General features: G+C 36.6%; 1 protein-coding gene across 2 annotated transcripts in view; it reads left to right on the top strand.

The window, feature by feature from the left end:
• The window catches only part of frem2a (FRAS1 related extracellular matrix 2a), a 65,922-nt gene that overhangs the window by 17,834 nt on the left and 31,042 nt on the right, over nt 1-17,046 (top strand). For both annotated transcript variants that reach the window (XR_009650120.1, XM_060896237.1), the window contains exons 4-6: nt 3,832-4,062; nt 10,573-10,698; nt 11,989-12,240. Coding sequence is in view for 1 of the 2 variants with exons in the window: in XM_060896237.1 (XP_060752220.1) it covers nt 3,832-4,062; nt 10,573-10,698; nt 11,989-12,240 (609 nt within the window). In the remaining variant the exon portion in view is untranslated. The remainder of the gene's footprint in view (nt 1-3,831; nt 4,063-10,572; nt 10,699-11,988; nt 12,241-17,046) is intronic.

Raw genomic sequence — 17,046 nt, 5'->3', positions numbered from 1 at the left:
TGGTATTTAAACTCACATATATAAAATCAAATAAAATTTTATTTGTCACATACACACACATACAGAGTACGACATGCAGTGAAATGCTGTTCATTGCATGCATTTACAGTATTTCTAAAAATCGTGTTTGTGTTTGTGCCTTCTTCATCTGGTTAGATGAAAGTTGCAAACTGTGTGTGTGTGTCTCTGTGTGTGTGTCTGTGTGTGTGTCTCTGTGTGTGTGTGTCTCTGTGTGTGTGTGTCTCTGTGTGTGTGTGTGTCTCTGTGTGTGTGTCTGTGTGTGTATGTCTGTGTCTGTGTGTGTGTGTGTGTGTGTGTGTGTGTGTGTGTGTGTGTGTATTTGATTAAAAACTACTGAAAAACTAAGTAGCTACAAGGTCCACTTGTGCGACTCTTTAGAGCCGTTCTGCTTTACCCAGCATACATGCGTATTCTCTTCCCCCACTCTCCTGCAGCCTTGCTCTCCTCTCCTCTACTTCCACCACTTCTCCACTTCAGGCCCAGAAAAGCCCTCCTGCTGATCAAAAGATAGAATTGAAAGCGAAGCTATTCTTTCACTTTTTTTTCTTCTTCTTTATATTTACTTTCTTTCCACTATCTATATCTCAAGGCTTTCCTCTTTGAAGATTCTTTCCATCATGTTTCATGTATTTTTCTATTGTTAAGGGAGCACAGAGGACATAGTAGAGGTTGAATGTGAAATGACTCTCATACTGCCTGGAGACTGTATTTCAGCATAAGCAGAATTCAGATCATGATGCTTATTTATCAAACCTCTCAGAAAAAGAATATTAGAGCAGACTTATTTGTTTGTGCCTTTTAGGACTATGAATTGATTCTAGACCAGCTATTTTGGTCTAAGCAAAACTGCTTCTTACCCACAGTGGTGGTGAATCAGACTGTTTAGCTTAGAACACGTTATTTCAAGTTAAAAGTTAAAAACTTTCTTATTTCTGATTTAAATAATATCTTCAGTGTGTGTCCTGTGGAATCACCATACATGGCTTTTCCTTTCCAATTAGCTCTCATTAGAGTGCATGTATAAGAATTTTGGGGAAAAAATTTTTATATATTAGTGTTCAATCTAAAGTGACATGAGCTATAATTTTTAACATCACATTGACACGTTGTATGATTCCTGAGCCACAGGCCTGAATAAAGCCTGTATCAGGAAGAAATTTAATTCCAAGCAGCTGCTTGAGAGGCTCTGACAAAAGGGACACTGCCAGTCCCTGTGCTTGAAGAGATTCAGATCAAACACTTTATGGCAGATTCACCACAAACTGCCCCAATGGGAGGGACATTCTAGACTCGTCACTCCTCGGCAAGTTGCAGTTACACCATTGTACACACTTGTGTTCTGTCATTACACAGCCTTCAATTTCTTTCACATGCTATTACAGCCAGAATGTTCCAGAACAACATCTGTACCTAACTGGCATCATTTTAGTGGTATTGTTTAGAGTTCTTTGCTAACTAGACTAGAAATGATGTTGAGAGTTTAGTGTATACAGCTATTATTGTACTCTAATCTTAAATTATGTCTAATTAGATTTGTGAAAAAAACATTTGCTAGGTAATGGAGATTATAAGAAAACCCTTCACTGATTGTTTTCATATTTTCCCATTACCCTTTAAACATGTTTCTAACATCAGCTTCTTGTGTAATTTGGACAGAAATTCAAGACCCATTCATGAGATAAGTGATTATGGTAAAGGCAAACCAAAAAAGTTTTACCAATGATCTTCTGAACCATTTTATGTTTTTCTTTCCAGCAGGCTTTGATCATGTCACAGTCCGAGAATACATGCATCACAGTACCAATATTAGATTTACACTAGAAATACAATTGGGAAACATTAGGAAAGATCTTGTGGAGACGAACAGGCGTTAAATAAGTCCTATAAATGAACAATTTTGCTCATGGCTCAATATCGAGGCACCTCTAAAGAAGAAGCCAGAGCAGACCGATAGCCACTGTCCAACAATGAAGTTAGTTTTCAAAGTCTTTCTCCCATATCATTTTCAGAGAGTCAAAAGAGTAGGAGCCGGCATTAAATAGCATACTATAAAGAACTTCCTTTCTTTATCCTAATTTACTTTCCAGAAATCTTCCTTTTGAGAGAGAATGAAGAGAACAATTGTTTTTCTATGAGTGAGTGAGATCAAAACGTATTTTGTCATCCTTTAAAATTGATTCCAGATAATTTCGTAATAGCAAAGATTTTTAGAAATCCTTATTAGGAAAATCTAATTCCTGTTTAAGCAATGAAATGTTTTAAGACTGCCATTATTAAAAAACTGGTCCATCTCCCAAATTTCCCATATTTTCCATGATTGAAAACCGATGTACTGAATAGCAAGGGGGTAGGGTCAGGGTTTACCGAGATAGGAGACTTTAGACATAAAATATATGGGATTTTCAGATACTTTAAATCATTTTAAATCATATAACCTTACAGAAAGGATGTCTAAATGAATAGTATGACCATTGTGTCATTTTAACGGCACTTAAACTCAATTAAAGGTTATTTCTATAGCACAATAATGGATATTTTTACAAAGTAGCTTTACAGAAATATATAAATTAAGGATATAAACATATATAAAGATAAAAGATATACATTTTAAGTATGAGTAATTTCTGCCTAATGAGTAAGCCCTTACGGATGAAAAGAGGTAGGAACCTTGAGAGGAGCCAGACTCAAAAGACTACCATCCTCATTAGGGTGATTTTTAATAATTGAAAAGGTAAGGTTTAAAACTGAATGCGCCCAAATATACACCATTGTATAACATCCCTCTGTGCAGTGCTTTAAAAATGGCTGAACTAAACCTCCAGTTTTTCCTCAAATAGCCTGGTCATCATTATTGAATTTTAGTCAAAACTATGCAGCATCTGTACAGCAATGACACGCAATAACTGTCCCATCACAAATGAATTCTATGAGGGTTTGAGAAAGTAGCCAGAGGTATTTATCTGTGCTGCAATACGTGGAGATTTAGAGTGTTTATGTGTGACATTTAATATTATGTCCCTGAAACGTTTGTCTTATTATTTTACAAGAGAACATTAGCCAGACAATGAGTAGACAGTTTCATCTGAACATTGCCAAGATTTCCAATGGGTTTCATGGCAGGAATCAAAGATCGATTAGGAGTCTGTCTGTGAAGGCCAATTTCATAGAGGGCTTGTCATTTAGTTATTACATTTCATTCTGACACATTCTCTACATTTTAGTGTGGCACAAATCTGCACCGTTTTAAATGAAATGCAGTAAAAACACTGACATTATTTTGACATTATGACATTATAAAGGATGATGGCATTTCAAAGTAATGTGCAATCATTTGTTTCATCCATTGTTTTGCAATGAAGAGATCGAGCGATATGAAAACTATGAACTTTAAATTATGTTCATCATCCCCAGCACATCACAGCTCCATGTCCCCCAATGATCACTCACACCTATTACCACTGATTAGAAACCTAACTTAAGTCTTGTGTGTCAGTGTGACAATAGCAGTCAACTGTTGACAACGTTTGTTTCAACATGGAAAAGAATTTGTGTCATGTTGAAACAAAAGTTGTTGGCTATTGTCATGAAAATCTTACCAGAGCATATAAATGAAACTGAAACTTAGAAGAATAGCAGTGCATTGAAAGGGCTTTTTTCCACATGGAATTATGCATTTATCTGCATGATGTTTATGGCTTGGAAACTCCTAATAGAAGAAAAATCTTTGGACTCTCCCTTTGCACAAGATTAATAAAGCTAAATATGGGGCAAGTCTTTCGTCACCTTCCACTTCTCTTATTTCTCTTAAAGGGATTGGCACTTTGGATGGCAGTGCTGAGAAGGAGAAGGACTTTCGGGGAAATTTTCAGAAACAGGTGCAGTTTAATCCAGGCCAGAGCACAGCTACATGGAGGCTCAAGATTCTTACTGATGGGATGTATGAGCAGTCTGAGACCTTCAGCATCATTTTGTCTGAGCCAGTCATGGGAGCACTGGAGTCACCAGCAGTGGCAACAGTGGAAATCGTGGATCCTGAAGATGGTAAGAAAAACAGAGAGAATGTAATGAAGCCTTGAAATTTTGAGGTACTGTATGACATGTTCTCTGATTTTAAGACATCAAGCAACAACATTTTGCTGCTCAATAAGGTCCTAGTTACTTACTTCATATTATACAATATTTTGAAAGTATCTCATACAGTCATGTGTTCTTTTTTATGAAATGTCAACATGTCAAAATTTGATCTTATTTTAATTTGTACCTGTAGATAAAAGTGATGTAATTGCATGTAAACAACAAAAAATTACTTTGTTTTCACTTATTAAACAAACAAAATTAACAAAAATGGGTATTTAAAGTTAGGACACCCTGTGTCCTAATAGCTGGTGTTCCAGCCTTTAGCTGAAATAAGCTCAGTGAGATGTTTCTTGTAGCCATCTACCTCTTTCTGACATCAACTGGAAGAAAGTTTACCCTACTGTACTTTTCAATGCAGAATTCTTTCAGATGTGTGATGTTTGAGGGGATTTCTTGCATAAACAGTCCATTTCAGATCACCGCACAGTAGGATTTAGATGTGGGCTTTGACTTGCCCGTTCCATAATTCTCCATGTTATACTTTTCAGCCAGTTCCTAGACTTCATAGTGGATTCTATGACTATGAGCTGGCCAGGAACTGATGCAGCAAAATCCCTATACCATAACACTTCCACCTCCATGTTATACAGTTGATATGAGGTTCATTTGCTTAAATGCTGTGTTTGGTTTACGCAAACATTCCCTCTGTTATGGTGTCCAGATGATTAAATTTTACACTCATCTGTCCAAAGCACATTATTCCAGAAGTCTTGGCCTTTGTCTCTGTGTTCATTTGCAAACTTCACTCTTGCCCTCATGTTTTTGTTAGACAGCAAAGGTTTCCTCCTTTCACACGTCCCATGATCATTAAAGTTGTGCCTAAAGTCTCTTTCTGATTGTAGATTCATGCACTTTGACATCAATTGTAGCAAGACCTACATCAATTCGAATGGTTGTGGTGAAGATCTCTGTCTAAAGCCTCAGTTTAACATATTTCATAGCTCTTCAGTTGATGTTATGTGGGGTCTGTAGAAGACTATAGTATATTATTTTCATAATCATTTTTTCCTGATCCCTCGTGTCCTTTGGATGGAGACATTGGTCACTCCCAGGATAAAGGAGATTAGTCAGAAGAACTTTTATTGATTTTACATTCTTTTTTTCTCTAAAGGGACAAATAGACTCAACCCATGCCAGCAAAATGCTCCCACAGCGCCAGTTTTTCCTTCAATTTTTCATCCTTGTGCAACTATTAACTGAAAAAAAAACCCCTCATTGCATTTACTTAATTCAAATGAGTACATTGGTTCCACTTGATTGAACTGAGTAACATTAACACAATTACTTTTAGTTCATCCAACCTTATTTGACGACACATTTTCAAAGCCCTGAATAAAATCATACTCTGAGCTCACACTCGAGTTGAGTATCAAACTAACAACACTGGTGTGTTGCAATAGACACTTTGCCTCTGCACTATTTTTCCATGCATATTTTACATGCCTAAATTTATTTCTATAGTTATATTATTGCTCCCAATAGATGACCCCATTTTAATGAAAATCAGTTTAAAAGGTTGATGTTAATAATAAATGAACTATCACACTTACTCTACACCATTTAATCTAGTATTTCTATCTAGTAGAAACTTGTATAAAAAAGTTTAATATAAACAATGAAATCATGTTTTGTTTAGAAATTTAATACTGGATTTTAATATTAGATTTTAATACCTAAAATATTAGACTAACCACATATTCCTTTATTTATGTCTTAAGTAGAGTGATGTTAATTAACCTTTGTTTAGTTCAGTTCAGAAAGTACAGTGATGGTATGACAGGGTGCAGAGCGAGGAGCTATGGTACTGTCTGACTACGTCAGGAGTGGCAGAGAAGTACGTCAGAGTAGTTCAGGATGTAAGAGAGGAGTATGACAGCAGTGAGCTGTGCTGTAGGTCAGATAGAGGAGTTCAAGGTGGAGGTGGGACTACATCAAGGATCAGCTTTGAGTCCCTTCTTGTTTGTTATGTTGATAGACAGGTTGACAGATGAAGTCAGAGAGTTGTGTGACAGAAGAGTGTCAGCAAGAATCAAAGGAAAGGTGTACAAGACAGCAGTGAGAGCAGCTATGCTGTATGGGTTAGAGACTGTAGCAGTGAGAAAAAGCCATGAGGCAGAGATGGAGGTTGCAGAGATAAAGATGTTGAGGCTCTCTGTAGGAGTGATGAGGATGGACAGGATTAGGAACAGCAGATCAGAGGGACAGCTCAGTTTGGCTGTTTTGGGGACAAGGTCAGAGAGGCTAGATTGAGATGGTTTGGACATGTACAGAGGAGAGAGATGGTTATATTGGTAGAAGGATGCTGGAGATGGAGCTGCCAGGTAAGATGTCAAGAGGAAGACCAAAGAGGAGATATATGGATGTGTTAAATGAGGACATGAAGTTAATTGGTGCGAGAGTAGAGGATGTTAAGGATAGAGTTAGGTGGAGTAACAGGAAAAGCCGAAAGTAGAAGAAGAGTAATGGAGTATAATAACTAGAGTATAATAACTAGAGTATAATGCGTAGAGTAATAGAGAACATAATCATTAAGTACCAAAGTAAGTTTTTTCAGTCCTACAAAAGAGAAGTTCTGAGATAAATTTTACTTATTAAGCAATGCTACATTCTACATAAAAACGAACCGTTAACATTCCTCTCCATTAAGACCAAAATTTCAGTGTGGCCTGAGTTACTGCACAATACTGTATATCTGGGGGGGTTTAAGCATGTCTGTCAGCATGGATTCCTTCTCTCTATGCCATAAATACAATTAAGTAACCCTAATTTTAATGATGTTTTTTAAAAGTAGTAATTATCTAAGCACTTTATCATCCCTCCTGGCTATTATCAACATCCATTTTTCTCCCGCATCTAAGTAGACATCATTTTCAAGCTTCTATTAACCACCCAGCATTAAGACATTAAAGGACATCTAGTCTCTTGTGGTAATTTGCACTTAGTGTTAATAGGAATTTGACATGTCTAGCCAATAACGTTCTCCAGGAAGAACACTCTTTTAGGATTTTAGGAGTTTTTTTTGTCCAAACGCTGTATATATTTTATGCAGAGGTATATGTACAAAACCCCTGCTTTCTAATTAAGCATCAGAGGAGCTGCTAATGAAAATCTTTGTCATGATAAACTTGCAGCTTAGCTCGGGTAATTTAAATTGCCTTTCTCTGTCGAGAATTATCCTTTAGATACGTTGGCATTAGCTTCATTGTCTCCTGCATTGCCGTGGGAGTCTCACGTTCTTACTTTCAAAAGCAAACTTAGATTTGTAGGCTATAAATATCCAAAGGCTTATTTTTGTTTCTCAGTGTGTATGTGCGTGAATTCCTTTATTGGCTTTGTGAAGTCTCTTGTTAATTATAATTCAGATCTATCATACAAATACAGCTGATGCACTCTTAGAGTGAACTTATTTCTCCATGTTAAAAAAACAACAACTCTACAGCTTCCCTTGTGAGCTAATTACCGGTTTTACGGCAGGATTTGTTGTTGCCGAGGCCAGAATCCATTGGGAAGCCTAACGTGTTGGCGATACATGGCTCTCTCTAATGTCAGAAATGTAGAAGAAGAGGAGACGCTTGACTAGCATACATGCTCCAGGCATGCTGTTTTGCTCTACTGTCTGTGCTTCAGAGTTATTACCCTTTTAAGAGCTTGCAGTTTTATTTATTTATTTATTTATTTTTTAGTGTGGGCCTATATTCATCCTTCCAGATGAACTCCAATACACATTAATATTTTAACACAGTGCTGGGTTTTTCCATCAATGTGTCTGACCCACTTGCCCTGAGTTGTGGCATTAGTATGAAGATTTTTAGTCATGCAGTACAGATGTTTAACCCAAATCTGAGGGATTCATCTGCTCAAGCGTTCATGATTATAATGCAGGTCCGGTTGCCTCAGCTATATTAAACAGCCGACGTGAAACAGAATATGGAATCTGAGGTTAAAAGGTTTTCGGTGTAAAATGCATGCTGCATTATCACTCAGTCCATTTCTTGTAGCTGAGGAACAAGTATGAAAAAGGAAAAAAAAAAAAAACAGCGTCCCTCGGTATAAAATCTAACCCCAGTGCTCTGTCCCAGCTTTCTGTAATTGGCTGCTGACGTTGATGTTGCTTTGGGATTTGTATGAAGAACATAAAAAAGGGCTCTCTTTTCGGCAGCATTCACTGAACAGTGATGCTGATTGCAATTTTCTGGACAGAACTGAAGACTGGGTCACAAATTTAAAAGAAATGCAAATACAGTCTCTCTTAAGTAAGGAGTGCATAGAGTGGTGCGGTAGTATTTTTTTTTCAGCATTTTTGGTGTAAACAAACATAGTAGCAGGAAATAAAAAAAAAAGAAAAGAAACACTGTGAACTTAATGATTTGAACTGAATGTTCAAGGTGATATAATAATATCTTTCAGAACTGCTTGTTTTGCTTGTTTGTTTAAATGAATATTTAATTTGGGGCATTTAAACCAAGCAATCTTGCAAATAGATTAATTTATCACCTAGAGTGTAATTTATCGAATCCGAAACTCACTTGAAGGATGTGAATGAAGAGCAGGTTTAATATTTACATTTGACATTTGCAGCATTTTACCACAAGCATTGAAGTCTCTGCTGAAAGGCACGTCCACACTAGTACAAATAAACAATGGTCTGATAAATCTATAAGGCTATACTGTGCATCCTGGCCATAATTAGACCATAGTATATAGACTGTTATACAGCAGTTAATGTGAGAGGTGAAGTACATTAAGTGTTTACTGAAAAGAACAGTCTTCAGTCTTTATTTGAAGACAGACAGACTCAGCTTTTGGAGAGTTAGGGTCAGTACATTCCACCTGGATGTGAGTACAGACAAGAGACTTGATTGGTTTTAAAATTGAGAACAGCATGTCACTGTCTTCAATCAGTGTACTAGGTGGCACATAATTATGCACATAATGCAAGATGTAACTAGCATTTTCAGTCTTCTGGGAAAACTGAACTTTCTGAACATGCAACGCTGATCATAAAAACAAGTTAAATATTCAGGGTTTTTTTGCATCTAATTATACCTTTGTAAATAAGTGCAACATGCCCAATAACTACAAGCTTGTGTATTTTTCAAACAGGATGGGCTAATTTATACTCTTTATTTGATATCTTATTATATCAAGGAGGTTTCATTTAATATATTAAAGAAATTCAGTGTTGGGTTTCGGAGCCGAATATGTTTACTTGCTAGAGCTAGTTTGAAAAATTAAAAGAAAGTTACAGTAGCAATTAACCTACATTTGGAAAAATAAAGGAACTGGCGATTAAAAATGCTCAGTTATTCTTGTTGTGGCCTCATAATTGCAGAAAATTCTGCAGGAAATATAACATTGTTGGTCTTTGTGGATCAGTCTTTAGCATTGCAGAGGAAGTAATGACAATTCTGGGGTAGTTTGATTCTCCAGTGTGTGCTGTGGAAGATCGGATTGAGGCTGAAAGAGGTAAAGAGAGAGAAAATAACATCTAGAGAATGTGTGGACTGCAATCCAGGATCTCTCGCTCATTAAGATCTGGAGTAGTGTCATTCCTTTTGAAAGTAACAAGCACAGTCTAAAATCTATACGTTGTGCTTTGCCCTGTATTTCTTCCTGCCTACACTCCCTGCCTGTCTATGTGAGCCGTGCAGAAGCAGAAACGCCGTCTATGGTGTGCTGAACATTGTAGAGATGTGAGTGACGGATCAGGATTAATGAGTCTAAGTGTGAAGATCTGGGATGAGAGCAGAGTTTGATATTTGATTTTATTTTTGTATTGGATAGAGAAAACCAGCTTGTATGTCCCTTTGCTTATTTTATAACATTGCGAAAAACATCCTTCTTTTGACTGGTTGACTTTCACTCACTCACCCACTTTAATGCACTATTAAAATGTATATAATGGTATATAGGTATATATGTATATAATGGTGACTTGTTTGTGATATTTGAAATTAGAAATACCTGAGTGCACTCCTATTCAGCTATAGTATATGTATATATGTACAATATGTATATAATGTATACTGTATATGTATATAATGTATATAATGGTGACTTGTTTGTGATATTTGAAAATAGAAATACCTGAGTGCACTCCTATTCAGCTAGGCAGTTCATCCACTCTGGCCAGCAATTGTGGAATGCACAAAGCCTTTGAAAGATTGAGTCACATAAAGGCCTTTAAAAAAAATGGAACAGTCTGGGATTGGCACCAATCAATTTCTTTCCATTTTTGTGAGTGCAAAAATGCCTTAGTGAGGAATTTCCTCAACCCAAACTCCGTTATAAGGTTTTGAATAATCAGCCCATCTTAAGTGCTTCTTTAAATTGGTTTCTTCTCAGCCGGAACTTTTTACTGTTGCTGACATTTTTGTATGCCAAGAGAAGAATAACACTTTATGTTTTTGGCAGAGTCTACAGTCTTCATTCCCCAGGCAAGACTTGTTGTCGAGGAGGACACCGGAGAGCTGCTCGTCCCGTTACACAGAAGAGGAGACGTCAGCGAGGAGCTGATGGTGCTCTGCTACACGCTGCAAGGTACGTTCAACCATCTGTGCCACTGTAATAAATATAGATTGGTACAGGAGATAGGAAGACACAGTAACACCCATTACTTATTATTGTGAGCAAAATGTAGTTTTCTTTTGTCTTGAGGCATTTTATGAGTTGATGGATTCTGACTGTTTAGAAACTGCACTAGATACAGTAACTACAGTAACAGATGGTAGTCAGAAGGTAAATGCTGATTTATTATTGTGAGAAATGAACATGATGTGAGATGCTGTTATAGAAAAATAATCAGTGATTAAGGTGGTGAGATACTAGTGCAAAGTCCGATTTTTCTTATGAGCAGCAACTACTTCTTTTTACAGCTATCTCAAAAGGCAGGGCAAATTAACACTAGCACTTTATTTACAAAACATCTTCTAAATGATTGACATTTCTTTGAAAACACATGCTGGGAGTCTGTCTCTACTGCTCATGACGAACTCATGCTGATGCATCTTAACACAATACACGCATGCACTTGCACTTTGAATGCGATCCTTTTCCTGCTATGCCATTATGATGTTCCTTTTTGTCAAAGGCATTCTCAAGAGAATACTGAAAAATATAGTAGAAATGTAAAAAAGTATTAAAATCTTGATTTTGGGGGAATAAAAAGTGTTAATTTGCCCAATGTATAGAGATTTATTTTGACACCCTAAAGTTACATTTCATAGTGGTCATGACTAAATGTTCATGACTAAATGTTATGTTTTAAAGATTTATAGAAAACATCATAATTGTTTTCTTATATAATGACAATTTTTTCCCTGTGCTGTTTTTATAGAAACAAAAGCAAGGTTAGAATGAGTGCATTAATATAATTAAAATAAACCTGTGATTTATATTATAGCTTAAACACTGTCCAAGCTACTGTTACAGGAAAGTAATCAACACCTCCTGAAGTAGATACTGAGGTGTAACATAAATTGACATAAACTGAATTTTTTTTTTTAGAGATTAATACATAACACCTGAGAACTCACTAACAATAAATACAAATTCATTAAAGTCTCTTCCTGTGTTGGACATGAAACGAAGTGTGTTGTATCTGACTGTTGCAAAGTGCTCAAGCCCATTAGAAACAGAACAGAGTATTCAACCATGCTGTGGTGCATGAGCCATTATTGCCATCTTTCATTAATGCTGCTTTAATGTTTAAATGCATCTTAAAAGATGAATTTGAAAAAGAGAGAGGCATTGTTAGTTTTCAGAAAACATACAGCCATTGTTTTTTGAATTAATTTTCTTCTTGTCTTTATGGTATGGTGTTCTCTGTAGGCTCGGCTACAGGGACAGTCCCCAGCACGGTTCTCTCTTTCTCGGACTACATCTCCAGACCAGAGGGACAGAGCAGCGTTCTGCGCTTTGAGAAAGAAGAGACGGAGAAACTTTGCCGTGTGGTGATCATAGACGACTCCATTTATGAGCCTGAGGAAAGCTTTAACGTCTCTCTCAGCATGGTGTTAGGCGGCCGCCTCGGCTCCGAATACCCCAGCACACGCATCAGCATCCTACCAGACCTGGACGATGGTAAGAGATTGCACACAAATAAAAGTAACAAGAAACACAGTTTGGGTTTTGTTTTTTGTTTTTTTCTCCTCTTTCTTTCTTTCTTTCTTTCTTTCTTTCTTTCTTTTTTTTAATCAGCTACTTAAGGTAAGAGTGGTAAACAAACAAAACTATAAATACTTACAGTATACCAGATTAACAAAAACTAATTAGTTAAATAAATATTCACTAAAGTAAGGCCAATTCCCAGTGTTTATCATCACACTATTGGCATTATCAGTGTTGAGAATAACAGCACTCTAAAAGGAAAACATTAGAATTATAAGATGCTGTATAATCTCACATTTTTGTTCATTCAAGTATATGGACATCATCGACTTTTTACACAACATACATCCATCCGTTTTTTTTTGTTATTGTATTTTTATAACACAGTTTACCAGGTGCACAGGAGAGTCTTCCATCTAGAAGCTCTGTTTCCCTTTATACACCTGCAAGAATGGATTACGACGAGGTTGTTCAAATCTGCTTGCTTCTCTGGTCTAAAGGGGATCATTGTGTTTCAGTCATAAACACTGGATATTTGCGCTTTCGGCTCTTTTTGTGTTTCTGGTTTATTGTGCACCTTCTCCAGCAGCTTATGAATAAAGCAGGTCTGAGCTATTTCGAGGAGATTAATGAAGTTCTTGGTATGATATATGATCATATTGTGTATCAAGAGACCGTAGTGCATGTATTTGTATGTGAGCGTGTGCATGCACATGACTAGCCACTTATATACCCAGCATCCACTTTATAACCTGAACATGGCTTAGTGTAATCTAGTGTGCTTTAGGCCAAGCAGGTGGATGATGGTGTGAATATTTCATTTTCTTTTTTTTTTTTTGGACTGTGGTCCACATGGAGCTGAATTTTACTTGTGGCTATAATCTGGATTTGTGTTCATGTTAGATGGAGGAGGAAAGAGCTTCTCTGTAAGAGCTTTACTCTGAGTAGCTTGTTTTGGCATGCTGCAGTATGTAAAGTGCTCTTTAACACAGAAAAAACCCTCTGCACGCACACACAGGCACACGCATACGCCCCGTAGGTAACGGAGGTTCCCAGAAATATCTCACTGTCTTCCATCCTGAGAGCTATAGATTGCATCTCTTGCATATCTAACTCTCTTATCACTGAATCTAAATTGCAACCCCTGGAACATTGTTGAGTAGAGATGCATTTTAAGAGCAATGTTTAGTTTAGGATTGTTTCCTCTTAGGACATTTTGCTAATTATTGATTAACTACTATAGATGGTTCCATCAGACATTTTGAATTGATGTTCAGAAGTATGTGAGTACAAAGGCAGAGGTAGAGTAGGTAATGGTTTTCTGAACATGTGGAGAACGTGCAGTGAATATAATGTGCCTTATCACCTACACAATAAAGTAAAAGTTACAAAACGGCATGGCGATGAAAATTACGTTGACGTTAACACCAAACATAAAACCTAGGCTCATGAGATTATAACCTGTATAAGCTCTTTCTGTATATTGTAAACTAGATAAAGTTAGCTTTTTCTGCATTCAGTAGTATTGTCTGCTTGCTATATACACAGTGACACACCCCAGCCCTCCAGCAGAAGAATGTGAAGTGCCACCTCACCTGAGGTGATCTAGCATGTGCCTGGGGGTGTAAAAAAGAAGGGTTTGATTTGTAAGTAGGGTTGGGTATCAAAAGAAATTTTCCGGTTCCAGTTCTGCCTTATGATTCCCGGTTCTGATTCCGATTCCATAATAAAAGAAATGTGAGAAATAATGCACAATACTTAAACAATTCCATTTGTGTTTATTAATCACTCTATAAATATTTTAAACAGAGCATTTCAATTCATATCAATTTAAATAAATCCAACATCATATTTAACATCCATAATTACAACTTAGCAAAACAGTTATCAATTTTTCTGAAGAAAAATTAACGTCTGCTTTCTCTGGGAGAAGACGAGACCTTTCCTGGCTTATTGTATCTCCAACTGTGAAGAAAAACCTCTCAGAAGGGGTAGATTTGCTTCATTGTTGTAGCTTTGGAAATGAATCCACACTTTAGACTTTTTTTTAGTTTAAGTTTAAGTTAAACATGTCTAAAAAAAGTCTAAAGTGTGTTTTTTTTAGGGTGACTCCAGCCCCCCTGTCTGTGATCTCAGCCACCCTAAAACTATAAGTATCATTTTTTCTTTCAAAAATAAAAAATAAAAATTACGTTAAAATGCAGGACATGTTTTCGATTGGAAAGAAAATTATTTATCAGTTTGATCCAAGAGCGATTTTTTTCTTTGCTTTTACGCGCGTGCGTTGTAGTCTTTCAAAAGTGCGTCATCAGCTGTCTGCTTTATTTGAACGGAGAAGCACAGGCACGCGCAGCGTTCACGCGCAGTCAGAGCTGGAGGCGTTTATCTACAGTATAACGTTAATCAGCGGTTAAACCGCAAAGACGGCAACCAAAAGCAGTGAAATTTCACTATTCTTATTACCAGAGTTGTAGCACAAACAAAATATTAATGCAAACAATCCATTCAATACTAAATAAAAATAACATTTATTGATTTGGTCTTTGTCTTGTGAATATTTTTTATTAATGACTGCATTCATTGGACACACTGTTTGTAGAGAATGCACACATACATGAACTGATTTGATTCAAGACTGGCATCATTACATCATGCATAAAATTTTGGTGTCCACTTTTGCCATTTAATAATACCATAACTTTTGGCTTACTATGTAGTCATATAATATATAATATAAAACTCTTCCTGTTTCAATTTCTCACTGAGGGCTAAAACACTGAGGGATAGAACCGCCCCTGTGTTTAACACAAAGCGTACCTCAGCACAGCAGCGCGAGTGACTGATTTCTGTGGTAAGCTGCGTTAATTTGGTTGCGTGACTGTAAACAGTGTAAACAATGAATATTCATGAGGTAAGACATGGCTATTTAAAGTGACCGCTCACAGCGCTTTGCCCGTCATCGCATCGGAACCGCGTTTGGAACCGAAACTTAAATATTCCGCGCTGTTCCGGTTCCTGTTAACAGAACCGGTTCTGAAGAAGAACCGGTTCTCGGTTCCTTTCAGGTCTTGGCGGCATGGTCATTTTTGTGTGTATCAGACAACGAGAGCGTGATAGCTGTTAGTAGTTTCTTTCTTATCTGTAGTCCAACTCAATAACACCCCAGTCTACCTCTACATCTACTGCTAATGTGTTCACATGTATTCGTGTAATGTGGGATTTAAAAAACCGGCATTAAAAAAGAAAATGAATGGAATTTTTTTCTTTAATTTAATTCAAAATTGGAAACAAAAACAGTAAATGCTTATGCAAATTGTGATATTAATAATGTAATCTGCATTTTACAAAAGGTATGATTATCCTCATCCCTTGATCTGAAGGATGTGATCTAAAGTGGATCATAAAGTTTTGCAAAATCTTAAGGAGTCCATGCAAGCTCGAGTGAATTAGTCCTCATAATGAATTTGTTGTCTTGTTCTTTCTCTGTTTTCTCCCCTTGTTGTTGTTTTATATTTCTGTAATATATATAGTAAAGATGTGTACAAGGCTTCTATTGATTGTTGACTTTGACACAGGTTGACCTACTGTGCAACCTGGAGAGAGTCCTTTATCAGATCAACTTTTTATTAACAGACAAATAATTCTTGTTTTCCATGATCTTCCAGGTCTTTTGGTGTTTGTGAGCTTTCTAGCACATTCTTTCTTTTAAAGACTGTATAAATTACTTGATTTGGCCACACACAACAGTTTTGTTATATCTCTGAGTTTAATGTTTCAGACTAACTTTTTTCATTGGCAATGACAGTTCTAGACCTTTTACCTGCCTAAATGTACAGGAAATAATGAGGAAATAATACACACCGGCCTACAGGATATATTTACAACATTTAAAGAAAGACATACTTATCCATAGCTTCTTACATTTTTGTACATCTGTGCAGTTGATGCTTTAGGGCCTTGCTCAATTTCCCATCAGCAAGGTTGCATCATTTAAAAAATGTAAAAACCTCCAGGTTTCCTTATTCATTTATAAATATTTTATCTGGTCAATCCAAATAATGTATTTATATTTGGTTGCATCCTAAGATGGATGGAAAGACAGAGGCATTGAACAGATCTTGACCTTTATATCTGATTATGTATCATAGATAAGCTATATACGGTAATGAATCAAATACATGAGTTGTGTTGTAATTATCTAAATCTGCATATACCTTTTATGAGTAAACCTGATGACAAATTGAAACATGCTGTGTATGCATGTGCATGTGACAAGATTATTTCATGTCTGCATAGCCAATTGTCCTCTTCTTAACTTCGTAGTGAACTTGACTCATAGGTTTGACGATTCTCCATGCTTGTTAGCGGTACGAAGCTGAATATGACTCAAATATATGTGGAGTGTGGAGGCACACATTCGTGTGCCATGTGGATGATGCACACGGAATTGAGACGTAATTTTGTTTACAAAATTCACACGAAGAAAAATATGTGCTACAGTATCATATATTTATAGTAGTGGCTTTAAACATATTTAAATATTTTCAGGATTAAGGAAAATGTAAGTACTACTATATATTGACATATTCAAAAATATATTGCAAGATCTCTCTCTCTCTCTCTCTCTCATGCATCTTTTTCCTTCCTCCCTCTCTTTGTGAATGCTAATGGATTTTCTTTCCCCAAAACAAACACAGCCCAAACCTATGGCTTGAAGTTGTTTATCCATTAGCACTGAAGCACTCCTAAGATTAAAAGCTGAGAGAGTTGGTGTTGAGT

This window comes from Tachysurus vachellii, chromosome 20 (genome assembly GCF_030014155.1).
Source record: "Tachysurus vachellii isolate PV-2020 chromosome 20, HZAU_Pvac_v1, whole genome shotgun sequence".
Lineage (NCBI taxonomy): Eukaryota > Metazoa > Chordata > Actinopteri > Siluriformes > Bagridae > Tachysurus > Tachysurus vachellii.
This window is presented reverse-complemented; position numbering and strand designations above follow the sequence as displayed.